This window comes from Coturnix japonica, chromosome 1, assembly GCF_054131305.1.
Source record: "Coturnix japonica strain WE chromosome 1, WE-NBRP24, whole genome shotgun sequence".
In the NCBI taxonomy this organism is placed as follows: Eukaryota; Metazoa; Chordata; class Aves; order Galliformes; family Phasianidae; genus Coturnix; species Coturnix japonica.
The window spans coordinates 162,623,628-162,645,362 of record NC_140663.1 but is presented as its reverse complement, the minus strand read 5'-3'; the positions used below and the strand labels follow the sequence as shown (position 1 = coordinate 162,645,362).

Here is a 21,735-nt window from a genome sequence, read left to right as displayed (position 1 = left end):
ATATTGGATTCCATGAACCCTCCGAGCACTTATTGGCTATTTCTGTTTAGATACTGATGGTTTAGACAATTTTGGCAACTCCAAGGTGCTATAAAACTATGGAAGTTCAAAGAATCACTAGAAAAATGTATCTGTAATAGATGTTCAAAATCTAAAGACTGAATGAGCTACGTTTGTATTGCCATAAAATACCCCAAACCAACTTCAAACTTGAACTGTACAACTTGTTAAAATGAAGGTAACAGAAGCTGCGAAATAGCTCACCTCTGTCCAGTATTGTTGTTTCATTTCCGTATCCATATGAGCAAAACCTCCTAAAACTAAAGCTTTCATTAGTGTTCTCTGCACAGAACTGGACAAATAGTGAAGAGGAGGGCTTCGCCTTGCAAACTGTTTAGCTAAATTCCACCAGTTCTCACACTGAATTACTAAGTTTGCCCTAGAAAGGGAAAAAAAACATTTGGGTTAAAGACTCAAAAAGACTGTACTTTGAACAGAGTGCTTCAGGTTACTAGCAGCTGTCAGAACACTGTAATTTGCTTAATTGCATTTCCTTTCTTGTAAGGCTCAATTGCCTTTTGATTTTCATCATAATGCCTCAGCCCTAAGATTTCTTAAGCGTATACTCTGAAAGTAGCTCCATTCACATGGCAGAAAAGCAGGAAAGTACTTTAGTTTTACACACAAAAGAACACACACGCAGTTAATGGATATATTGCATGGATTAAGAGCTTAGTCTCATTATGTCATCATCAAATAAGCAGTTTATTCCAAATCTAGCTCCTGAGGGTTTTATCCATTTATCTTTAACAAGAAAACTTCTCAAGCATTTAACCCTTAAAACTACAGTCTTTCTACAGACTGAATGTATGTGTGCTTGTCAGTTTGCAAGAGCAAAACAGGCACTTTCTGCTTCACAGTCTGTAATACTGAATAAGCTTTGAAATTTGGCTGAACCCACCAAACCCTAGATTACTGTTTCCTTTAAAGGTTTATACAGCACATTATATATAGGCTTAGCCAGTATCTGAACTTAGTCTTACACAACTTGCTCAACAATGACCAACAACATGAAAATCCTTGCAATAAGAGTGGAGACCAGGAGAGTTTTCGATTCTCCTTGTTTGGAGGTGAGGCACAAAGGAAGGGGAAGGAGAGTGCACTGATAAATAATAATGAAGGTCAGGTTTGTCAAATCTAGGTCTCACTCCTCGCTTGGTCAGACATTTTTTTCTTCCATTTATAATATGTTACTAAAGTAATTTGACTTACAGAGACATGAATATAAAGTGCCCCATATCTGGATTACTTTGGCCAAAAGAATTTAAAAGGAAGCAAAAGAAATGTTTTGACTTCCAGAGGTGTAGCAACTTACCGCTCTCTCCTTTCCACTAATGTTACTAGCAGTTGTACAGTATCATTTGCAAGGTCCTGCTCTGAACTCCACACTGCCAGGTTACTGATCACTTTTTCTAAAAGGTAACCCACAATCCACTGGGAACCCTCTGTATCAGCACCAAATGCTGTACTAAATGGCAGACTTATCTATAAGAAAAGCATTAAAATGAGTGAGTTTTACAGAAGGCAGAACCTCAAAGTGTACGGTAATCAGCAAATTCTTTTCAGGCTGTCACTTCTCACCTACTTACAATACACAAACGTTACACAGACAAAGGCAAAGAATACCCGTAACAGAAAAATCTTTGCCAAATTTATCTACCAATTTTATGCACAACACCTAAAAGAAAGAAAGGTTTCAGCCTCATCACAGTATCAGGTTTGATCATGTCTAGCTTTTAATGCCACACAAAGTTCAAAAGCTTTAAAACTTAACAAAAAGATCCAAACCAAATCATCTCCCAAAAGTGTTTCCATGAACTCATGATGTGACAGAAGCAGCTAGAAATAAATCTCGCTCTTGATCTAGATTGAACATTTTGACAACTTATTTTGATGTTTCCTTGAAACTCTCCACTGTCCTATCTTCAGAAAACAAAGTTCCAAGAGTGAAATGCAGGCATCCTTAAGATTTGGACAGGGGCTCCCTGTCAGCACCCCACCAGAATTCCTAGTTTAAGAACATCTGAGTGTAGAAGTTAAACAGCAGCCTTCAATCACTTTCATGTGCCAACGTGTGTAGTAGCATTTCCCAGATACTCTGTTTCATGCTCTCCAATTCTTCCCCAGCTGTCTTTGCTCTACTGCAAGGACGAGTTGAATAATATAATTCAAATTAATTATGAGTCTTTGCTATCTCCATCTTTGTTGAGGGCCCTACTGATGCGTTAGTATTCGTAGCTGCTTCAGTAATGGAAGAGAAAGAGGCTTCTTTCCCAGAAGTTAGAGCTAAGAGAACCTTCTCAGGATGGGAGGTCTCCATTAGCTAGCTGGATTATAGTTAGTAGTATAAGCAAAAACAGGATCAAAGTCTAATCACGATTAGTGCTGTCCAAACATGATGAAACGTTGCCCTTTACAAAGAATGCATTATAGAAATTGTGATATATACAATAAGAACATATGAGAATGGGGAGAGGAGAGAAAGTAACATGATTTTAGCTAATGTCCAACACCATGTGATAGCGTTAGACATGTAATTCAGAATCATGACCAGGTTTTCTTACTAAATCACCCTTCAAGGGCAACCACTGTCTTAGAGATGCATTCTAAGAGCTGATGCAGCTTACAGAATTGCTGTGGTCAGTGAGCTTCACCCACTAAGCAGCCTGATAGCACACTATGCTATTCTGTGAGGGCACTGGCCAGAAAAATCGTATTTATATCAAGATGTCCAAGATGGATCCCCTAACAGCTTTTATTTCTAATTAAAAAAAGAAAAAGAAAAAAAAGACAACTACTTCCAAACTTACTCCAAAATAAACCCAATCCCACTTAATATTAAAATGCTTTATCATTACAAATTAAAACAGCTACACCAACATCGACATTCACAAGATACAGTTGCTAATATTCACCAATGTATTCACAAAAGTTATATCCTTACCTGGTCATACAGTTTTTCATCTGCTAGGAGGTAAGTCTTTGCCCAACGCTTGAGGAACCATACAATATCTTTGCCCATCTGGGGGCTCAGAAGGTGCGTGAGATTTGCTCTTATTGCTCGAGATTCTACTTCTGACACTCTTAAAATAGCAGATAACAACCTGTAGGTTGCAGCATACAATAAGGATATTGAGAGTGTTTTCTGCAGAAACAGAACACTTATTTTTTCCATGAAATATAAAGGTAGGAACAAGTGTTTTCACTCTAATGAAGAAGAGAGCACTTGAAATTACTGCTTCTTTAAACGTAAGAAAAGAGACAGGCTACAATGGCAATTGTCATCCATGAAGTCAGAATATGCATTAAAAGGTAAAGTGATTTTCTTTGATATCAAAAACACTGGAACAAAGGAAGCCTGACATACATCCTGACAGCATGGGATTTCTCCCTTTCCTGCAGCCAGCACCTTAGTTAAGTGGGGCCTAATGGTGAAGCTTCAGTAACACGACAGCTACTAAAGAACAACTACAGAAATGCCCAGATATTTCTTACTTTCTCATTACCACAGAGAGACAGTGTGACGTAGCAGACTACTAAATGATTGCCTCAATACAACCAGTCCATAAAACTGTATTAAATGCTAAATTTTACAGCTTACTAATTAATTTTGGTAGCAAAGCATTGGTTCTTAAGGAATTTAGGAGTTGACAGTGGTCTATTTCTTGAAGAAATTTCAGAGCTATTGTTAGAGAGCCTCAAATCTATACATGGTTTTATTTCCATCTGCACCAAGACACCACATTAAAGAACTGTTTATTACTTGAAGCTGCCAGACTTGATATTACCAAGCAGTACTGAAACTCCTGAACATGTTAAATCATTAAGATTGCCCATGAAAGTAGATTTTTCTAGCTTCTTCCTGAAGAAAATGTTTAGTACACAAACAACTAATCTATGGCTAAAGTAGACAAACTCACTAAGCTCTGGGAAGTTCTTGCTTAAGCTGAACATGTACTGAATGCGATTATATAGCCTACAGTATGTTATCGAGTCATCTGTGTTGCTTTAACAACAACATTTCAGTAATTTGAGCCACTGTATGGACTTCCTGTAACAAACAGATCAAAGACAAGTTTTCAGTACAAAGTTTTTAAAATCTGTTTTAATAAGCAGCCCATGTCCTCCATTACAAGTATTAGGTCAACAATCTTGTCTTTTTGGCCAACCCATCTCAAATGGCTTATCTGTTTTGATGCCGTATTCAGCCCCTCAGTTCTCCCCCTGGACCTTTACTTGAAATATAACCTGTAATCACTCATCCTTTCTTTACCGTAAGAAAAATACACTTAATCTTTTCTGTATTTTCTTTTACAGTGCTGTCTTCATGTGTAAAGACATATAAACACATTCCTATAAGTTACTGACCCTTAATTTAAAACTGGTTAAAAGAGGCACGTAACTTCTACTGTTCAGTGTTTATATATGGCTTTGTGCTTTTTAAGTTCATGGAAATCCATCAAGATTCTTACTTTTTCCTCTGAAAAAGCATTTGACATACATAACATACAATGCGTTCTTACCTTATTACAGAATCAGTTCTGTTGTACCCTGGGATGGAAGAGGCCTTTTCTCCTGGAGATCCCAGAATCTGAAGTGTAGTATTGATGTCAACTTCAGCTGAATGTTTAATGGAATATTCCATGACTTCTGGAGGTATTAGCGGAGTCTCTCCCTGAGTATCATTAGCCAAGAGGTAGCCTTACATTAAAGAAAGAGAGTGATCACAACTTTCTATCTTAGGTTAGTCTATAGCTTTTTTAATGAGAGTCCATTGGCTTAAATGCAGACATTGTGCCAGAACCAGATATTTATACAAACCCTGACTTATACTGTTTAAATAAGTACCATTAACATCAGAATCCTTAAAAACCATTCTGCAGAGAGAAACCTAACGTGACAGTAAACAAATACCAAAAAATAAACCATCAGATTGAGTAATAAAAATAAGACAGGGAAAACTTTTACTTCATGAAGTAAACACATCAAGTACTACAGCCAATCCAGCTATTGGGAAAAATATACATACATTTTGCAGTTACTGTTCTCTCTGTTCAGTTAAGTAATAAAAACAAGTGTTTGATTTTACAGCTTCCGTATTAAGTCCACCTCATTTGGGACTTCTGCTCTGCTGACATTTCAAATACTTTAACTTTCAGAATTTAATTAACATTAATTCCATATTCAGAGTTTTCACTGTTTGATCTCATAAACATTTGAGATATGAATGTAAACTTCATCTCAGAGTGAAACAAAAATATTAATAAACACATTTATGCCAACATCTAAAAGGAAGTTAAACATGAGGCATTCAAAAAGACCCCACAAAACACTTTATAACGTGTACATTTCTTCTAATGAAATACAGATACTATCTTAGCTAACGTCATGCTTTGCAAACAGATGTAAGATAATTCCATCTAAAAATCAAGAATGAAAAGGTTCTAAATTTAAGTTCCCTGAAATAGCAAAATGCCAGGGCATGGATGAACAGCCCTGAGAGATTCTGGAACTTACTTGACTCCTTGCACCACCAAGTAATACTGCTATCCAGATCTCTCATGGATTCCCTCACAAAGCCATCCCAGACAATACAAATGAAACTACGAACAGACCAATTTCTTGAATAGGTTGACTGGGTAACATCTCAGAAGTCTATGATAAAACTATTTATGGGAATTTCCAAAGGATATACTTCATGTAAAGATGCCATAAATCTTTTAAAGATAACTTCCGTGCTACTGAGCACAGGTGAAATTGAGACAAAGACTTTGCAAGCAGCCTAAGATGACAGAATTGTAAGCACTATATACACTATATGCAGTCATTTATCAGCAGTTGACATGCAAGGATTTTTCTTTCCTGAGATGTTGCAGCTGCAATAGCAATATCACAGTAAGTGCTATTTAACACTGTTCACCAACCTGTGACTAAAATAAGCCAATGAATATCCTCATACAGGTCATCAAGCACTTTATTGTCAATAGAGCCTGATGCTGGTGAGGCAAGCAACTGCTGCTGATGTCTTTGCAACTGACCATGGAGCCTTGTCACTCGGTCTTCTAATAAACTGTGGACAAACCATAATAAAACAACTTAATTGTTTTTAAATTGTTTTAGCAAAGACAAGCTTTTCCAATTAGACAAATTGATTCATTTGCATTCATGGCTATTGTTCTGTACCTTGTAAGAAGAGGTATACAGTGTTCTGCAGCAATTCTTCCCAGCATGCCAACACTGGCCAGCTGGTCACAGAACTGGTCTCTGTCGTCTTCCTGCAGTTCACTAATTTCTTCTTCTTCCCGAGAGGCCACACCATTGGCAGTCTGGTGTTATTGCAACAAAAACAGAAGCAACCAATTCATGTTACATTCACTACAATTCATTACCACTGGACTTCTCTTTGTTATTTTGGCTTTTGTGTCACATAAACGCAACAGACTCGCACTAAATTAGATGCAGAAGAAATAAAGAGAAGAGTAAATAAAGCCTCATATTCTTTGGAAATAATAATTTCACAAACTTATCATGGAACAGCAAATTCAGTTCACTGTATATTTGCCGCCATTTCCAATAGTGCACTCAAGTCAAAAGAATCACTGCTAGTGAAAAGAATCAAAGATAAAAGTTATGAAAATTGATGCTCATTAATAGGATAAGAGCAGACTGGACAGTTTCTTTAATCATATACATAAATAAGCTTTGCCAAGCATCCACTGCTATAGGTACAGTATATCAATGCACTGGCTTTCACTCACAGAGATGGACTGTAAACCCAATGGTCAGGAGTCTGCTAAAATACACGTGGATGTGGATTTCAAAACACATATATGATCAGGCCAAGAACCATTTGAAACACTGTGACTTCCACATCCTATTCATTAGCCAAAGATACTCTTCCTTTGAGATCTTACTTAAATCACAAGAGGAAGTATTTTTCAAAATGAAATGAAAATCACCTCTTTCAATGAATGTTTTCTGTAACTCCTTGTTTGAGAAAATAACAAAATCTCAGTTTTAAAAGTTCATTTTTTACTGTTGCAGAAATTGCACTTTTGTACTTCTCAAAGTTCATCTTCATTTTAAACTACCGAAATAATTACAAGACTATTTCCTTGAGGAGATGAGTCACATGTAGAAATCACATACCAATCTTACACGTGGTTTTAAGAAATCCCTTGAAGAATGATGGAATTTACATAAATAACAAACTCCAGTACAAGTGATGGAGAAAGCCATCATTCTGCATCGTTTCTGCAAAGACTCTGGAAAATTAAATCCAAACTATTTCTTACCTAAAGTGCTTTTAACCCATATTGTCTTTATCTAACCCACCAAATCATTCTCTTTTGGCAACTTCAAAGTCGCAGCTGTTTACTGAAGAGTGAGTCTGGTCTCAAGGCAGAGACTGAAAGTTCCTGTTACTGCTTTGATATCGAACAAGAAGCATTCTAAAATGCCAGCTGTGGCTTTTAAAAGGTTACCCATGGGATAAATGACTTATCTCACAGAATGACATGAATTAACCTGTGGATACAAGCTATGTCAAGACCGCCTGATATGAATGCAAATTTCTCTTGTGAAATATTTGTCTCTGTTTTGGCACTGTTATTGCCATCTGTTGCATATCAAGCTTTCAGAATTAGGTTTTATACAATGATTTTCAGAAAGAGGTATCTTAAGTATCTTTGCACAGCATCAATTTAAGTTAATGTAGTTACTGAATCAAATCTCTGCAATAATTAATTCATTCAGCATCTACATCCAAGTTTCAGTGCCACAATCTGTGTCAGTGAAATCTATACTTCTGGCAAAGAGGTTTTTCTTGCTTTCCTTCTCAAAGATTCAGCAACTAGTTACAATAATTTTGTTTTTCCTCTAGAAGAGTCACCTATAAAAATTGAAAAGGGAACTCATGTACCACTGTATCCAAAAGAATCTAATATTTCATGTTTCTTCTAGCCTGAGCATGGCTATTCTGTGTTTTCCTACACATTCATGCACGTCAGTTACACATCAGATGGAAGGTAACAAAAGCATGAAATGCTTCCAGTGTCACTGAAGATTTTAACTATGACTCCAGGCATGAGAAGGACAGTCAAAGGTTTGGTCAGTGCATCTGTAGTAAGATGCAGATCAAGTTGAGTAATAGGTTTGGTTGGGTTTTTTTTGTTGGTTTTTTTTTTTTGTTGTTGTTGTTTGTTTTTGTTTTTTTTTTAAAAGGTATTTTTCATCTTTGTATTCCTTTATTTGCTCTTCATACTGAGAGAAACAGACCAGAAAACACCTCTGAGTCATGAACTCTTTCAGCATTTTTCTGTCTCCAGTCAAAGTCACAAGCAGTAATTCTACAGCCACCTTCTTTGAGCTACATAACGAAGTACAAAACAAAAAAACCCATGGGTTAGTTGCCATATATTATCACCAGGAACTACTAGAATTGGGGCTTACCAAATTCCTTGTACCATCAGGAGCAGCTAGATGGCACTGAATGTAAGAATTAAAGACCTGAACAGCATGTTGGGTAAAGAAACCCTTATGGAAATGTTTGTCATCTTGTACCAAGGTAAGCCAAGATTCCAGCAACTTATCATATGCTTCCATATATACCATGTCATCTTTATCAAGCTGTAAAGAGATGAAAGAAACAAAACAAAATCTTATTTCCTAAACTAAATCAGAGGAACATATTCATACTAATTATTGTTACTCATTATTATTTAACAGATGCCCTTCTAATTTTGAAACAATTAAAATAAGTCATCACAAAGCCTTTTCAAGGACAGTCATAAATAAATCAGAAAGAATTCAAGCAATACATCGTAAAAGTCAGTGATGCTTTGTTAGGCTTTAAAAATCTGCTGATGTTTAGTCGTTTCTTTTCATCTAGTGTCCAAAACCAAACTACTCTAAAGTTAGGCCTTCAGTGCACGATTACCTAAATACAAGCAATACCGTGTTCTCTCCACAATGATTCCAAGCATCTCAGGCCATTTCAGAAACAACAAATAATTAAGCATTATCTGTTTAATTACTTAGACAAACAGAACAAGTGCATATAGATTAATATTATTTCAAACATAGGGGAATACAAGAAAGAGAAGAGATGATTATTATGAAAGAAATAGTTATTATGACTGCATATGTTAAAGAAATCCCACTACAGGTAGTCCATACTGATGAAACACAACGTCTCCTTCTTTGAAGGATAAAAAGACAGCAGAATTCCATAGAATAAGCCCGCACCTCCAATTGCTTAGTGCATTTTAACTACTACTTATATATATTTACATGAGGCACTCAAACTAGCAGTAGGAAATTCACATCTGGATAACAAAACTCCTGGGTTACAGGCAAGCCAGAGAACCAGAGAGAAAAGGGATTGTTTCTTTTCAAAAGGACATTTAATGCATTTTCCCCTCCACCAATTTATGCAAAAATTAACCTTCAGTAAATACACCAACTGCAGGCGATTTAGAACATATGGATAGATTTGCTTGTATTGGAGGACTTTTCCTGCCTCTAAAAAATCTTCTCAACTTTTATCCAACAAGATTGCTCACAAGTTACTTTGAGACAGCAAAGCTTAGTAAAATGATTTCTTGATGAAATACAGAGATACTAAAAGCCTCAGTCACGCTCCACACAGAAGAATTCCTGACTTTCAGTGAAGTTACAAACACGGCTGCATGAACAAAGAAAAAGAAAGCACTGGCTGGATGACTAAGGGAAACCACCATGTTGTAAGCACTTCAAGATATCTTCACAGCATCCTTCTGTAACTGCAGTGCAGATGTATTTACAGAAGCTAAAATATGGCACACTGATGCAAGTCTGAAAACAAAAGCTGAAAATAAAGAGAGACGCAAACTGTACTCAGTGCTAACAAACAAATTCATGATTCACATAATGTGTCTTTTTTAAAATATGGCTAAAATACATTCATTCAATCACAAGACATTTTGACTTGAATGTTTATGTAACTTACATACAGCTAATAATTTATAAGAAATCAGACCAGAATGCAGTAAGCAATGCCTTTTTACTGGTGACAAAGTGTGCCAGATTTAATTTGAAAAGGCAATACTATACAAAAATGCTGTTAACATCTGATATTTTCCTGAGGAAGCCAGGACTAGGAAGTTTAGGACTCAAGACATTCAGGAGAGGTAAAATGCAACACATAAGGCCAGTGCTTAAATCCTCTAGGATGGGAAAGGTGAACTCATATTTCTTCCCTGTAGACGGCAGACCAACCTTCACCATGCCTGAATCTTGCTGTTCTGCAGCAGTAGCACTGCTCAGGCAAATGTTTCAACTTTCCTCAGCAGCCACGTAAGCATAAAACAACATCTGAACATCATGCTTGGATTGTGTTTTCCCCTTTCTCCCCACCCTTGGTTGAATATCAATATTAGCAACAGCACCAAGTAGTGTCAGCAACAGCTTCTGATTCTGTGCCAAGACGCACACTGCTTTGAAGTGGTTTGCACATTACAGCTTGGGACCTCCTGATTTTGACAGTTTCAATAGCAGGCTTCTGGCTGAGCTGATCCCCTGTGTCTGATGGGGTTTCTGCAACGTCTGTACAAGCTGTTCTGCTGGCAGAAATATGAGAAAAACAGCTTGTCTCACCAGCAAAGCTTTACTGTGTACACTTGCCTGTGTACTGCTGCAATGCAGAATGCTGACAAGCTGCAGGAATATTATCTCAGGATTCCACTGAGTCCCAAACACGTGGTTTTCTAATTTTCATCGAGAACTCTTAATTGCACATGAGCTCACAGAGCGCATCACTACAGAGAATCTCAGCAAGAAGCTTCAGACAGAATGTTGACCTCAGCTGTGACTTTCCTAAGCTAAAAGATTGCTTTTAGGGATGCAAACCAGTCTTTCTACAGTCAGAGCACACCATACCATTACACCATCGAGTGTAAGTGAACAACAGCTTGAAGTTCTGCACAGTGCACCTTACTGCTGACACACTGTTCAAGTACAGGAATTATTTGTGAAGACCCAACACCACACAATGCTGTAACCATGCTGGAGTTCAAAGAAACAACATGAAGTTTACATCTCAACTTCACATCCATTACACTTATGATACAGCACGGTGATGAACACGTAACTTTTCCTTTAAAGAGAGAATTTTTAAATCCTGCTGTGGAAAAGGAAAAGTCCTGCACAGTTCTCTTTCTGATGTGGTTGGATCTGATAACACTGAATATAATACCGAAAAATTGCCTTCAGCAAAAACAATGGGATGATATAAGTGCAGGCAGCCGTTGCTCAGTAGGCATCAGTGGTCACAGTCATCTCTAAAACAAACTCTGTACCCACAGTGGCACAAGCTGCCACAGGCTTCTGCTGAGACCAGAAGTGCTGAGCTGACAGCTCACACCGAGCGCTGCTGTAGTGAAAAAACATGGCTGTGTATTCCAGCTCCCAAGAAACAAGAGGCTAACTGAGTAAATGTATATCCTCTAACCCCCTCATTTAGATGATAGCTATCTGTGGCTTTGCAGAACCTTTCTGTAAAGATTCAAAGGCTTCCAGTTTAAGTGAAAACCGGGCCAGAAGTACTACATTTTAACCTCACAGCGTTAAAGACATAGTCTAATGCACTACAACCAATGCTAATATTAACGCACCTGTCATCTTCAGTGAGGAAACATGTCTGTCAGCTTTATAATTAAATACTTCTGTAATTATTTTCAAACTCAGTTATTAAGCCTGGTCAATATAGACAACTCAGAAAAACAAATAGTGGATGTTAATGCTAACAGCAGAAAACTGGCTGGTATCTCGCTAGTTTCATTTTAAAATAAAACTGTTTAAATAACTCAGGGGCAACATTTGCCTTAATTCTTATGGGCTTTTTACAATAAATTCCATCCTCTGAGATGTTTTTATTTAATGCAACTTCTGGAAGGAGAAGACTTACCCCTATCCCAACTGATCATTAATGTTACACCCAAAGTTTGATAGAAAAAAAAAAAAAAGTCTGTTGAATTACAGATACATACATGGAATTCTTGCTTGAGCCATGCCAGTAATGCAGGGGTTATTTAAACCGTTCTCTGTACAGGGTTAACAACAGACCCTAAGAGCTACATTCACTTAAAGCAGAAGTTCCTGCCTGGAGAACCCCACAGCGTAAATTTCCACCTGTCCATATGCCCAGGTTGTCACTTCAAGCTTTTGAGTCTGTAACACGTTTGTTATCTACAACACTTCTCTGAGAAGCCCTACAAGAGCAATTCAGCAGCATTTAAAAGACCTTCCTACTTTTTCAATGTACCTGTTCTTTTAAAAACAAAGATACAAAGCAGTGCTTTAAATCAATAGTTTGAAAGATGCAGTGTGCAGTTACACGTTATTTATAGCAAAATTATCTCAGATGTGATTTCAGAAACATTTAGAACTAAAGTGCTGCATTTCACAATACTTAATGACAAAAGAACCAAATTTTCATTCCTTATTACAAGGACAGGGAAACAAAAAAAAAGACTATTTGTTGAGAATGGATACTTACCACTTCTTCCAAGGCAGCACTTCTTCCAAAAGAACAAGTGAGATGGGCGAGGCAGTTAACAAATGAAGAGAAAAGTTCATTTGGAATGGCAGTTAAAATATTGCGAGGAAATACAGTTATCAGGTTGCTGATAATACTGGAAATTCCAACTGCTTCAGAGTCTTCTATTTCAATTCTATAGATAGAAATAAGAGTTACTTTTCTGCCATTAAGAAAAACACTTAAAGCCAATTGATTCTGTCAGTTCCTTTCAAATTAATACATCTATTTAAGAAGCACCTACTTTAAGATGCACTTGTTTGGTTTTGTTTAATTTCAGGAATCCAGCAGTAAAGACAGATTATACCCAGAAATAAGCAAGTCATAACAGTTCTCCACAAACACACACCGCACTCTGAACTAAAGCTTAAAAGACGTCATCTAAATTTAGAGAGCAGGCATACATACCCATTGATAGTGTTCAGTAATCCCTCAATGAAGTGTGCCAGGTAATCAACTTGTGAGCCTTCATCAGGAAAGACTGAGCCATGCAGAGATGCCAGCTGCGCCAGACACTGCAATGAATCTTGGGCCATATCTGTATCTTCTCTGATTTTTCGGTGTACCTTTCAGGAAACGAGATAGTTAGCAATACACGGAAAATAGCGTGTTCTTACAACAGTCACATGGCTCTCAATCCAAAAGAGCACACACCAAAAAAAGCTTATTATAACTTCTATGACTCTATTCAGTCTGAAATGCAAGGCTTCCTACAGCTCCCTAAAGCACAGAAAATGACCACACAGTGACTTGGTTCGCAAAGTCATAAGCCCCCAGTTAACTCACTGAAACCAACGTTTAGTTCATCTTACCTACATTTTGAAAATTGAACTCGGCACTGAATGTTATATCTTAAAGAGAGAAACAGATGCCAGCCAGTCAGACATACTGCTCCTGCTAAAAACAGCAATAATGACAGTCATCTCTATTATGCTAACTATGCCTCAGCTACGAACTCTTGCTAAAGTTAGTCAACAAGTTCAATCAAGATTATATAGATGCTTCTCTAGCAGAAGTAAACATTGAAGACAGACGAAAATGAATGCATCACTTCCTTGGCAACACCCTTACATTATACAAGGCCAAGTCATCTTCTCTCACTTCTGTGGCACATTACATCACTACTTCTGCTGGTAAGACATTCAAATCTGCTAATATTTCAGTGACCAAATTCTTACAACCTTACTTCAGTTATCAACTATGGATTTTTAAGAGTTTTCTTAAGCTCACTCTTCCATGATTTCAAGTAAGGTTTACTCAAAAAACATAGGATAGCTTCCTTCCTCCTCTCAATACAAATTTACTGAAATTACAAATATCATGAAAGCCTAGTTAAAAAATTTCCCATTCGTGGTATTATAGTTTCAGTTTCACCCAATTCGTAACTAGCTAACCCCTGCAAGATCAAAGCGCTAGGTGAAACAAGCCCAGAAACACAAATACCCCTTCTAACATGCATCCCGCACTATGTTGAGATCAGAAGTGAAGGCTTCCTCTTTAATGTGGCAGTCTTGCCAAGTTTTGCAAGGTTATTAAAATTTCTCAGATCAGATATATGCATATGAACAACCACCATTCACTCACATTACTTCAGATAGGAACCTAACACCAACAGCCTCAAGCATGGCGAATCAGGAATCTAAAACCAAAACTGACAGCGCACTGCCCTGGCAAGCATTCATTCAAAAATAATCAAACCCAGATATACTGTGGTTGCTATTAAGTAAAATACAAACGCATTGAACAATTCCACATGTTATTTAAAACAAAATCCTTATCACAAGTACATACTGGTCTTGTAAACTAGCTAAAGAGAGATATTTAACTTGGACAGCTTTGTATTATTAAACGAGGAAGGGTTAACATGAAAGCCAATAAGTTATTTGCATGTGGAGGTTCACAGCTGACAGTAGCAACTGTCTGGATAGCCTGGACAGCTGTTCCAATTGTGAGGAGCTGCTAAGAGTTCTGCCAGTGATTTTTTCACCTTTTCAGAACTGCTGGAACAGAAAAACTTTTAGTTAAAAAATTGCCCAAATGTCCCACCAAGCACCGACATGCACCCAAACACGTATCGGACAATTCAAGCACCACGGGAGAATGCCATTTACTTCCTCTAGTAAAAGCTTTGCTCCTGCTTTGAACATATTGCTTTTCCGTTTTGCAAGAACAAAGCAGCCCGAAAATGCTGGATTCTCAGGTCCTCAGAGATTTAACATAAAATAGCAGAGCAAGCTAATTCATTATCCAATACATGCTGCTGCTGCTGCAGCAATTCCGAGTTGAACAAAGACTACCAACTTCTCCCCCCAAAACTGGGGGAAGAAAGATCATTTCTTACTGAGTCTTATTATTAGACTTCTTTTAAATGACAGAAGTGAAAACGGCATTCCAACTCCCCGCTTTACCTCTTTCACTCCTAACCCCATCTCTTTTGATTTAGCATGCTTGGATTCACTTTGTACCGGGGTAAGAGATGCAGAGTTCTGTATGCAGAACCAACCAGAACAGTGCAATTACATTACCAACATTCAGCTGCTCTGTGAAGCAATTGTTCTAATATCAGCAAATAACCCCACACCCTCTTCACTTGGTTGCTTGGTTTTTTTTTTGTTTGAGAACTGTTATACCTTATCAGAAAGATATAATTTATCACTGCTTATAATGCCTGGTTTCGTTTGATGAACATACTTCCCAAAGCACTAAATGTAAAGCTTAGATAACTGTTAAGGAAAAGGTATATAGTTATCATTTTATAGCAAAACACATATCTGGAAGCCTAAGAAAAATACAATAATTCTGTCTGAAGTTAAGGGAATCAATCCTACCTGATGCAAAAGGAACGATCCAACAACAAAGCTTTAAAACAGGAAGGAGCTGCTTTCCCTGCAGTCTGGACTATGAAAGTTGAAGAATGAAACTTACTGTAAAGAAAAGCTCCATAACTCTGCTGTCCAGGAGGGTCTCACGCCAGGATTCTGTTGGCTTTAGCATCACATTTTGTGAGGATTCAAACATAGCTATATAATGTCTGCCCAGTTATCTGGTGTCAAGGTCAACAATAACATTCCTACTTGGCTTTAAAAAAATCCTAGATACAACAGGATCCATTCAGAAAGAATGTAATGGAAACAAACTTTAAGCCTCTTCACATACACAGCATAATTCATGCATGAGGCCAAGGAATAAAAGGTATTAAGTATTGAAAAAAAGAATGCTCCAGGAATGTTAGATAACAGTTTGATCATAATTATGAGACATACCATAGTGATACGATCACTTTGATAACCAGGGTGTCTAATGTGACACAGCGAGAAGGGAAGAAAGCAACCGCAATTAACAGGTGTTAAAATTTATGCAAAATGGGAAATCATTTCCTAAAAAATTTTCCTGGCAGCTTTTAAAAAGGCCTTGCGAGAGCTAAAGATAGCACACTGAAATCCATAGCCCATTTTGCTAAATAGCCAAATATGCATCCCAGAACGCAGACATGTTAGCCTTGCATTAATCAACATTTTTCATCATGCTGTGAAGAACAAAAGCATAAGGCACCACAAGGTACTGCCATAGCAAATGTATGCTTACACGAGACCCATATAAAAGCGTCCACTCTGCAGCGAAACTACAACTTTGCTGCACTCCTTCCAGCTATTACCATACATTCTAGCATGATTTAGCTTCCATGAAATTCTGCCAGTACTCCAGTAAGGAAAAATAACAGAGACATGAGCAAAACCACTTAAACAAGCATGTGGGATTCTCTGTCAGTCTGATCACAGAGAAGCATTTATCAAAGGATTTTGAAAGTCCTTCCTTCCGATGCCCCTCAATCCAAAGAGCAGGAGAAGCATTTTAACACACGAGTTATGTTTTCATTTGTCTTTTGAAAGTCTTTCGCTGCCCCCTCTGATCCCTTTGTAACCCAACATCAGAATAACTGCGGCATGCTCAACTGCACGCAACCGGTCATGAACGTGTCTGCAGTGTAAAGTCAGAGGTGTTATAAAAAATAAGGTTATCGAAAGGTATTTATACCTCTGAACGAAAATAAACTTTTACAAGTAGTACCACACAGGAAAGAAAGCAGGTCACTGGCAACGTGATGAGCTTTAAGAGTTCTGCACATAAGGCAAACATCCAGTTTCACACAAAGCATTGTGATGCAAGGCAGATGGTGCAGTTTTAGGTCCTTCACCAACGCCATGAGTTCACAATAACCACAGTGCAGTTCCAAAAAAGCCACTTTTTCCATGGCACAACACACTGCAACACAGGAGAACATCATGGATTTTCAGTAGCACAAAAAGCAAAAACAAGACTAGCCATCTTCTTCACAATTTTCAACACTATCAGCATGTGTGTTGAACATACCAGACCTGCATTATTCCATTTCAAGCAGAGTAAAAAAACATAATAATAATGTAAAAATCAGAGTTAGATATCTTACTCCTATCTGAAACAGAAAAGTTGTGTAGGGGATGAGAAATGCTTCAGTTCTTTCAAATGAAAATAAAATTTATCATGTGCATCCTTTATCAGGAGTAGTGTTACAAGTTAAAACTAATTTAATCAGCTCTGGCACTTTTAAGTTATGAGGTTTTTTTTTCCTCCCTTCATTTGGAATATTCTTGAAAAAACACTTCAACGTTCTTTATTTACAAGACCGTCCTCTGCCTTAATGCTCCAGCATAAGACTGACAGCAGCACCAAAAGATTATCGATTAATTATCAGTCTCTGAAAACCAACTTGCTCATCACTTGTTTGGGTTCACAGAGGGGACCGGCTACATACCACTTTTGACGTGGAATGGAAGAAGGGCCGATTTGCTGTCGGTATTTTAACAAGCCTCAGTATTTAGTGGCCCTATCCCGTTATTTTTAGTTCCGTTTCTCATGCTAATAGACTGATGACACATCTGACAATAGTAGTCTGTGGGTAAAATATCTGTTCATTAAACAACACAAATTATACCTGCACCTCTTACTGAGATTTTACATCCATCTTCTGCCCCACACTAGGTGGATGCAAACACAAACACAAGCTGGGTATGGAGATGCTTTCTACCATGAAATTCCAAATCTTCAACCCTATTAACAGCAGCCCAGATGTGTCAAACCTGAAAAAAAGGCACTGAATTACCTGGTACATGACACACGCATGTAGAGAAGTGTCATCTTCATTATCAAAAGGATGCATTAACATGTATCAAGCTCCACTGAAAAGAGTAGGAATGTAACTAGATGCCTTCCAGTATGATAAACCCCTGATATTCCTTGATTAGAGCCTACAGAGGAAGAGGAGATGCCAGTGTTCAAAAAAGGATGTTCTCGTGTCTTTGATGAAATTCACATATGTAGCCATTAGTGTTGTGCTTGGGCCTTGTTTCACAAGCATGAGAAGAAAGGATAACATGTCTTAAAACGATAAGCCTAACTTACAGTTAATATAAAGAAAAAATCTGTAAGGTTCTTGTTGGAACACATTAAAGGAAAGAAATTAAAAGTTAAAAAAAAAAAAAACCAACAAAAAAACCCTGTAATTTTCTTCATAGTCTGCCTCTCTTCCAGGAGGAACCTGATGAGCGAATGTGAGTACAGAAATATTTCATACCCTAAGACAGCCATGGAGGATCACAGTACTTCAAGATGTGCCACAAATCCTAACAAATGGCTCCCAAAGGCTTGGGTTCTTTTTTCCCCTGCCGAGAGAAGCAAAGCAAGGCTTGCCCTGTCACCATGAAGGAGTTCAGGAACTCAAAACCCAAAGCTAAGGCTTCTGCCAGGCTCCAATTGACAAATTTGACCACAGTAGTGAAAAACTCAGAAATGGAAGGAAAACCCACAAAATGGCAAAGAATGATTTTTTTTTTTTTCCTTAATTTGTTTTAATTGCTTAACCTCTGTTATCTGGATAGCTTTACATCAGTCTTTGATTTATACTTCACAAATAAAAATGCATTAAAAAAGTAACAGCTTAAAATCTACCACACATTGTTAGAATGTTAATATACTGCTTATATTTGTATTTTTTAAACCTCCTCTTGCTTGCTATCTGGTCAGCCGAGCACATAGGATGAACCTAAGAGCAAACTGAAGAAGTCATGCAGAGCCTTGCTGCCCCCTGTGGAAAATGGCTTCACAAACCTGCATGTAATTCACACTCTTAAGAAACAGATTCAGCAATCATGAGAAAGAAAGTGTGCTTTGGCATTCAGTTGTTAAACTACAAATATTACTAGCAGTGGAACAACTTCCTCGTATGGGAAGCACCAGATTCAGATTGCATCTACAAAACAACAGTCTCAAAGTAATAGGAAGCCCTCAGACAGCTTTAAAACCAGCCACGTCTTGCTGGTGGCATAGCCATGCTTGCATGAAGTCTCAAGCTGACCAGTCAAGGGGATTTTGCATCTCCTGCTAAATTCTGTTATCCCTACTAAAATTTGCTACAACTGTACAGCTCCAAATCTCTTATGATTAAACCACCTATACATTAGGGGCTGCTGTGCAGATGCACAACCCCTCCTCTACATACTGCTTACCAACCAAAACACTGACAAACATCTAAGCAGTAGAGACTTCCAAGTTAATTTTCACTTAACAGGGATAAATGTAAGAGACAGATCTCTCTTTTGCCCTTTCTTCAACACAGCTGTTTTAGTTATAGTGAATTTTACTTCCTATCCCAAACAGCCAGGACAGTATTTTCATCTTCCAGATATAGACTGTACTAATTGTTGGATGATCCCAGACTGCCAGCAAACAAGACCTAAGGAAAGCAGCGCTGCTGCTGAAGGAAACCAATATTGCCTCTCCTCAGCACAGGCTTGGTCATTTCTGTCACTGTGCAACAAATCAAAGTCAGGGTCTTGCTAGAAAGAAGCATTTAACCACTCTGGAAGTTTTTTTGATTTTTTTTTTTTTTTTTTTGAGCATTCTGTGTGTTTTTCCACACGCTTCCATTATGCATAACAGATGCTACCAATCTGGGTTGGACCTACTTCAAGGTATTCAACTGTATTGTTCATAGGATCTCCCAGAGAGAGATCTCTCATTTTGGCCTGAGATATTTTCACAGAGATGCGAAGAGCTTGTTCCTTTAAAAGTATGGCTGAGGAACACATACTGCAAACAGAGTTCAGATCAGACAAAAGCTTCAGTCAGTTCATACAATCGCTGTTGCACCATTCATTTCCATGGAATGTCAGTGATGTGCATTACTGGAGCGCATCCCCTTAGGTTTATGTAACCTGTATTTTAAATTCAATTCCCTATTCTACATTCACTTGAAAACTCACCAGCTTGCCTCCAAGCAAGAAAAGGCACCAAATCCAAAACAAGAACTAAAGCTGAAGTTCCTCTTTGTTCATGTACTATTAGCACCTTTACAAAAACCTGTACCTTTATGAATGAAATAATAAATAGTTTTGTAACAGATAATGAATGTCCTCATATAAATAAGAGATAGCAGGACAAAAAGTTATGTTTTGATCAAGAACTCCAGCATTCGTGGGCATCTGTCCAAAGTCCATTAGAACGTGGCCGCCAAGAGCAGATATATCCCAAAGGAAAGAAGTGAGAAACTATCTGGGGGCAAAAGAATATAAACTATAATTACAGCCTGACTCCATAGGAGAGATTATACGTCTGTGTCAGAATGCTTTACAGCCTACCAACACACACCTCCTTAACTGGATGGACACTCAATGCAATGCACTAAGAGTGGGATCCTTGAAGGCACTCTACCTCTTAGTACCCATCACTTGCACATCCTTGGCCAGTCAGAACATTTATTTAGCAAAAGATGCAGTTAAAAGTAGTTCCATCCAGGCAAACAATACCAAACAAACAGTGCTGTGCTGTGACAACAGTGAAAAAAGAAACCCTAAAGGAGCCAACATGCCATGACTGCCACACGCTCTCAGGGCAAAATAGGAATTCTATGCTATTGTCTTTTCCACGAGTACTGCCAAAAGCCTCAAACATCTGCAGATGCCAGTGAACCAATACCACAAGTTAACAGATAAAAGCAATGCCAGATGATTGCCTGTGTGTTAGAAAATGAAACTGAAGCAATTGCACGTGACTGAAGGCCTCTTGGGTCACTGTCCTGCCTGTTGCAGGCACTGCGCTCTATGACACTCAAAAATGTTCCAGCTTAGGACTAGGTATGTCCCAGCCTCTCTTCTTTCATTGCTCTAAGAAGGTGACTATTCCAGAACGCAAATACCAGCTTTTCTCGCTGGTAACCAACAGTTCACAATCACTATGGCTCTTCAGTGATAGTAGCTGGCAGCATCGCCTAAGACTGCATTTAACAATGCAACATACACTGAGTGATCCTGTAACAGCACTTCTCAGTTTCTTTTATTTCCCCCACACGGAGATACCAGAATTGTGCTAGAGGTTACAGACACTGCTATGCTGCAGGGAATACTGAGAATCATTATTATCTTGCCAGAGGAATATGAACCAAAGGAAAAAAAAAGTTATATACATGGATACAATGGGTCACTTTACTCCATGCTTTAGGTATTATATTTATGCCCATTGCTTTGGCATGTGTGCTGTCAAGATTTGGAAAGAGGATACCAACTGATCAATCGATGCAGCCATTCTTATGTTCTTGTGTAATGTGCTGTCTATTTAGGAACTGCAGCCAACTTAAACTTTGCTGCCGAGAGCCAACAATCAACAGCAACTTTTTAAACCAGTCTTCATAAGGGAGATTTACGGCACTACATGCTACAGTAACCTTAACAACTACCAAATTATAGTTAAGACCCACTTTTCTCAGACAATTAAAGCTATTCCAAATTAGGTGATAACAGATTGATAAATAGAGGTGGGAGACCAAAATCAGGGCAGTAATTCTCACAGCAAATTGAAATGCCCAATGGCAGAAAACTATAAGGTAGGACAGAAGTTATGAAAAGTAAGTAATGAAGTCATGTAAGAGCACTTGTGGTTCAGCACCAGAACCCAGTCCTCAGAAGTGGCCAGAATTTGTTTAACAGCAGCAGTAACTCGTGAAAACCACAGCTCCAAGGCTTGACTGAATTGCTACTGACATCTTGCTTGTACATATCTAATTCCACCAA

At 38.0% G+C, this 21,735-nt stretch overlaps 1 protein-coding gene across 3 annotated transcripts in view; it reads right to left on the bottom strand.

The window, feature by feature from the left end:
* Positions 1–21,735, bottom strand: part of XPO4 (exportin 4) — a 70,212-nt gene that overhangs the window by 13,625 nt on the left and 34,852 nt on the right. Inside the window, exons 7-16 of one of the 3 annotated variants that reach the window (XM_015852160.3) lie at positions 15,560–15,672; positions 13,043–13,200; positions 12,596–12,770; positions 8,512–8,688; positions 6,244–6,386; positions 5,985–6,130; positions 4,584–4,761; positions 3,005–3,164; positions 1,376–1,545; positions 265–439 (exon numbers count right to left, since the gene is read on the bottom strand). In XM_015852160.3, the coding sequence (XP_015707646.2) occupies positions 265–439; positions 1,376–1,545; positions 3,005–3,164; positions 4,584–4,761; positions 5,985–6,130; positions 6,244–6,386; positions 8,512–8,688; positions 12,596–12,770; positions 13,043–13,200; positions 15,560–15,672 (1,595 nt within the window). Of the gene's footprint in view, positions 1–264; positions 440–1,375; positions 1,546–3,004; positions 3,165–4,583; positions 4,762–5,984; positions 6,131–6,243; positions 6,387–8,511; positions 8,689–12,595; positions 12,771–13,042; positions 13,201–15,462; positions 15,673–21,735 lie in introns of those variants that run through there. The other 2 variants (XM_085536391.1, XR_014942194.1) reach the window with 2 other exon arrangements.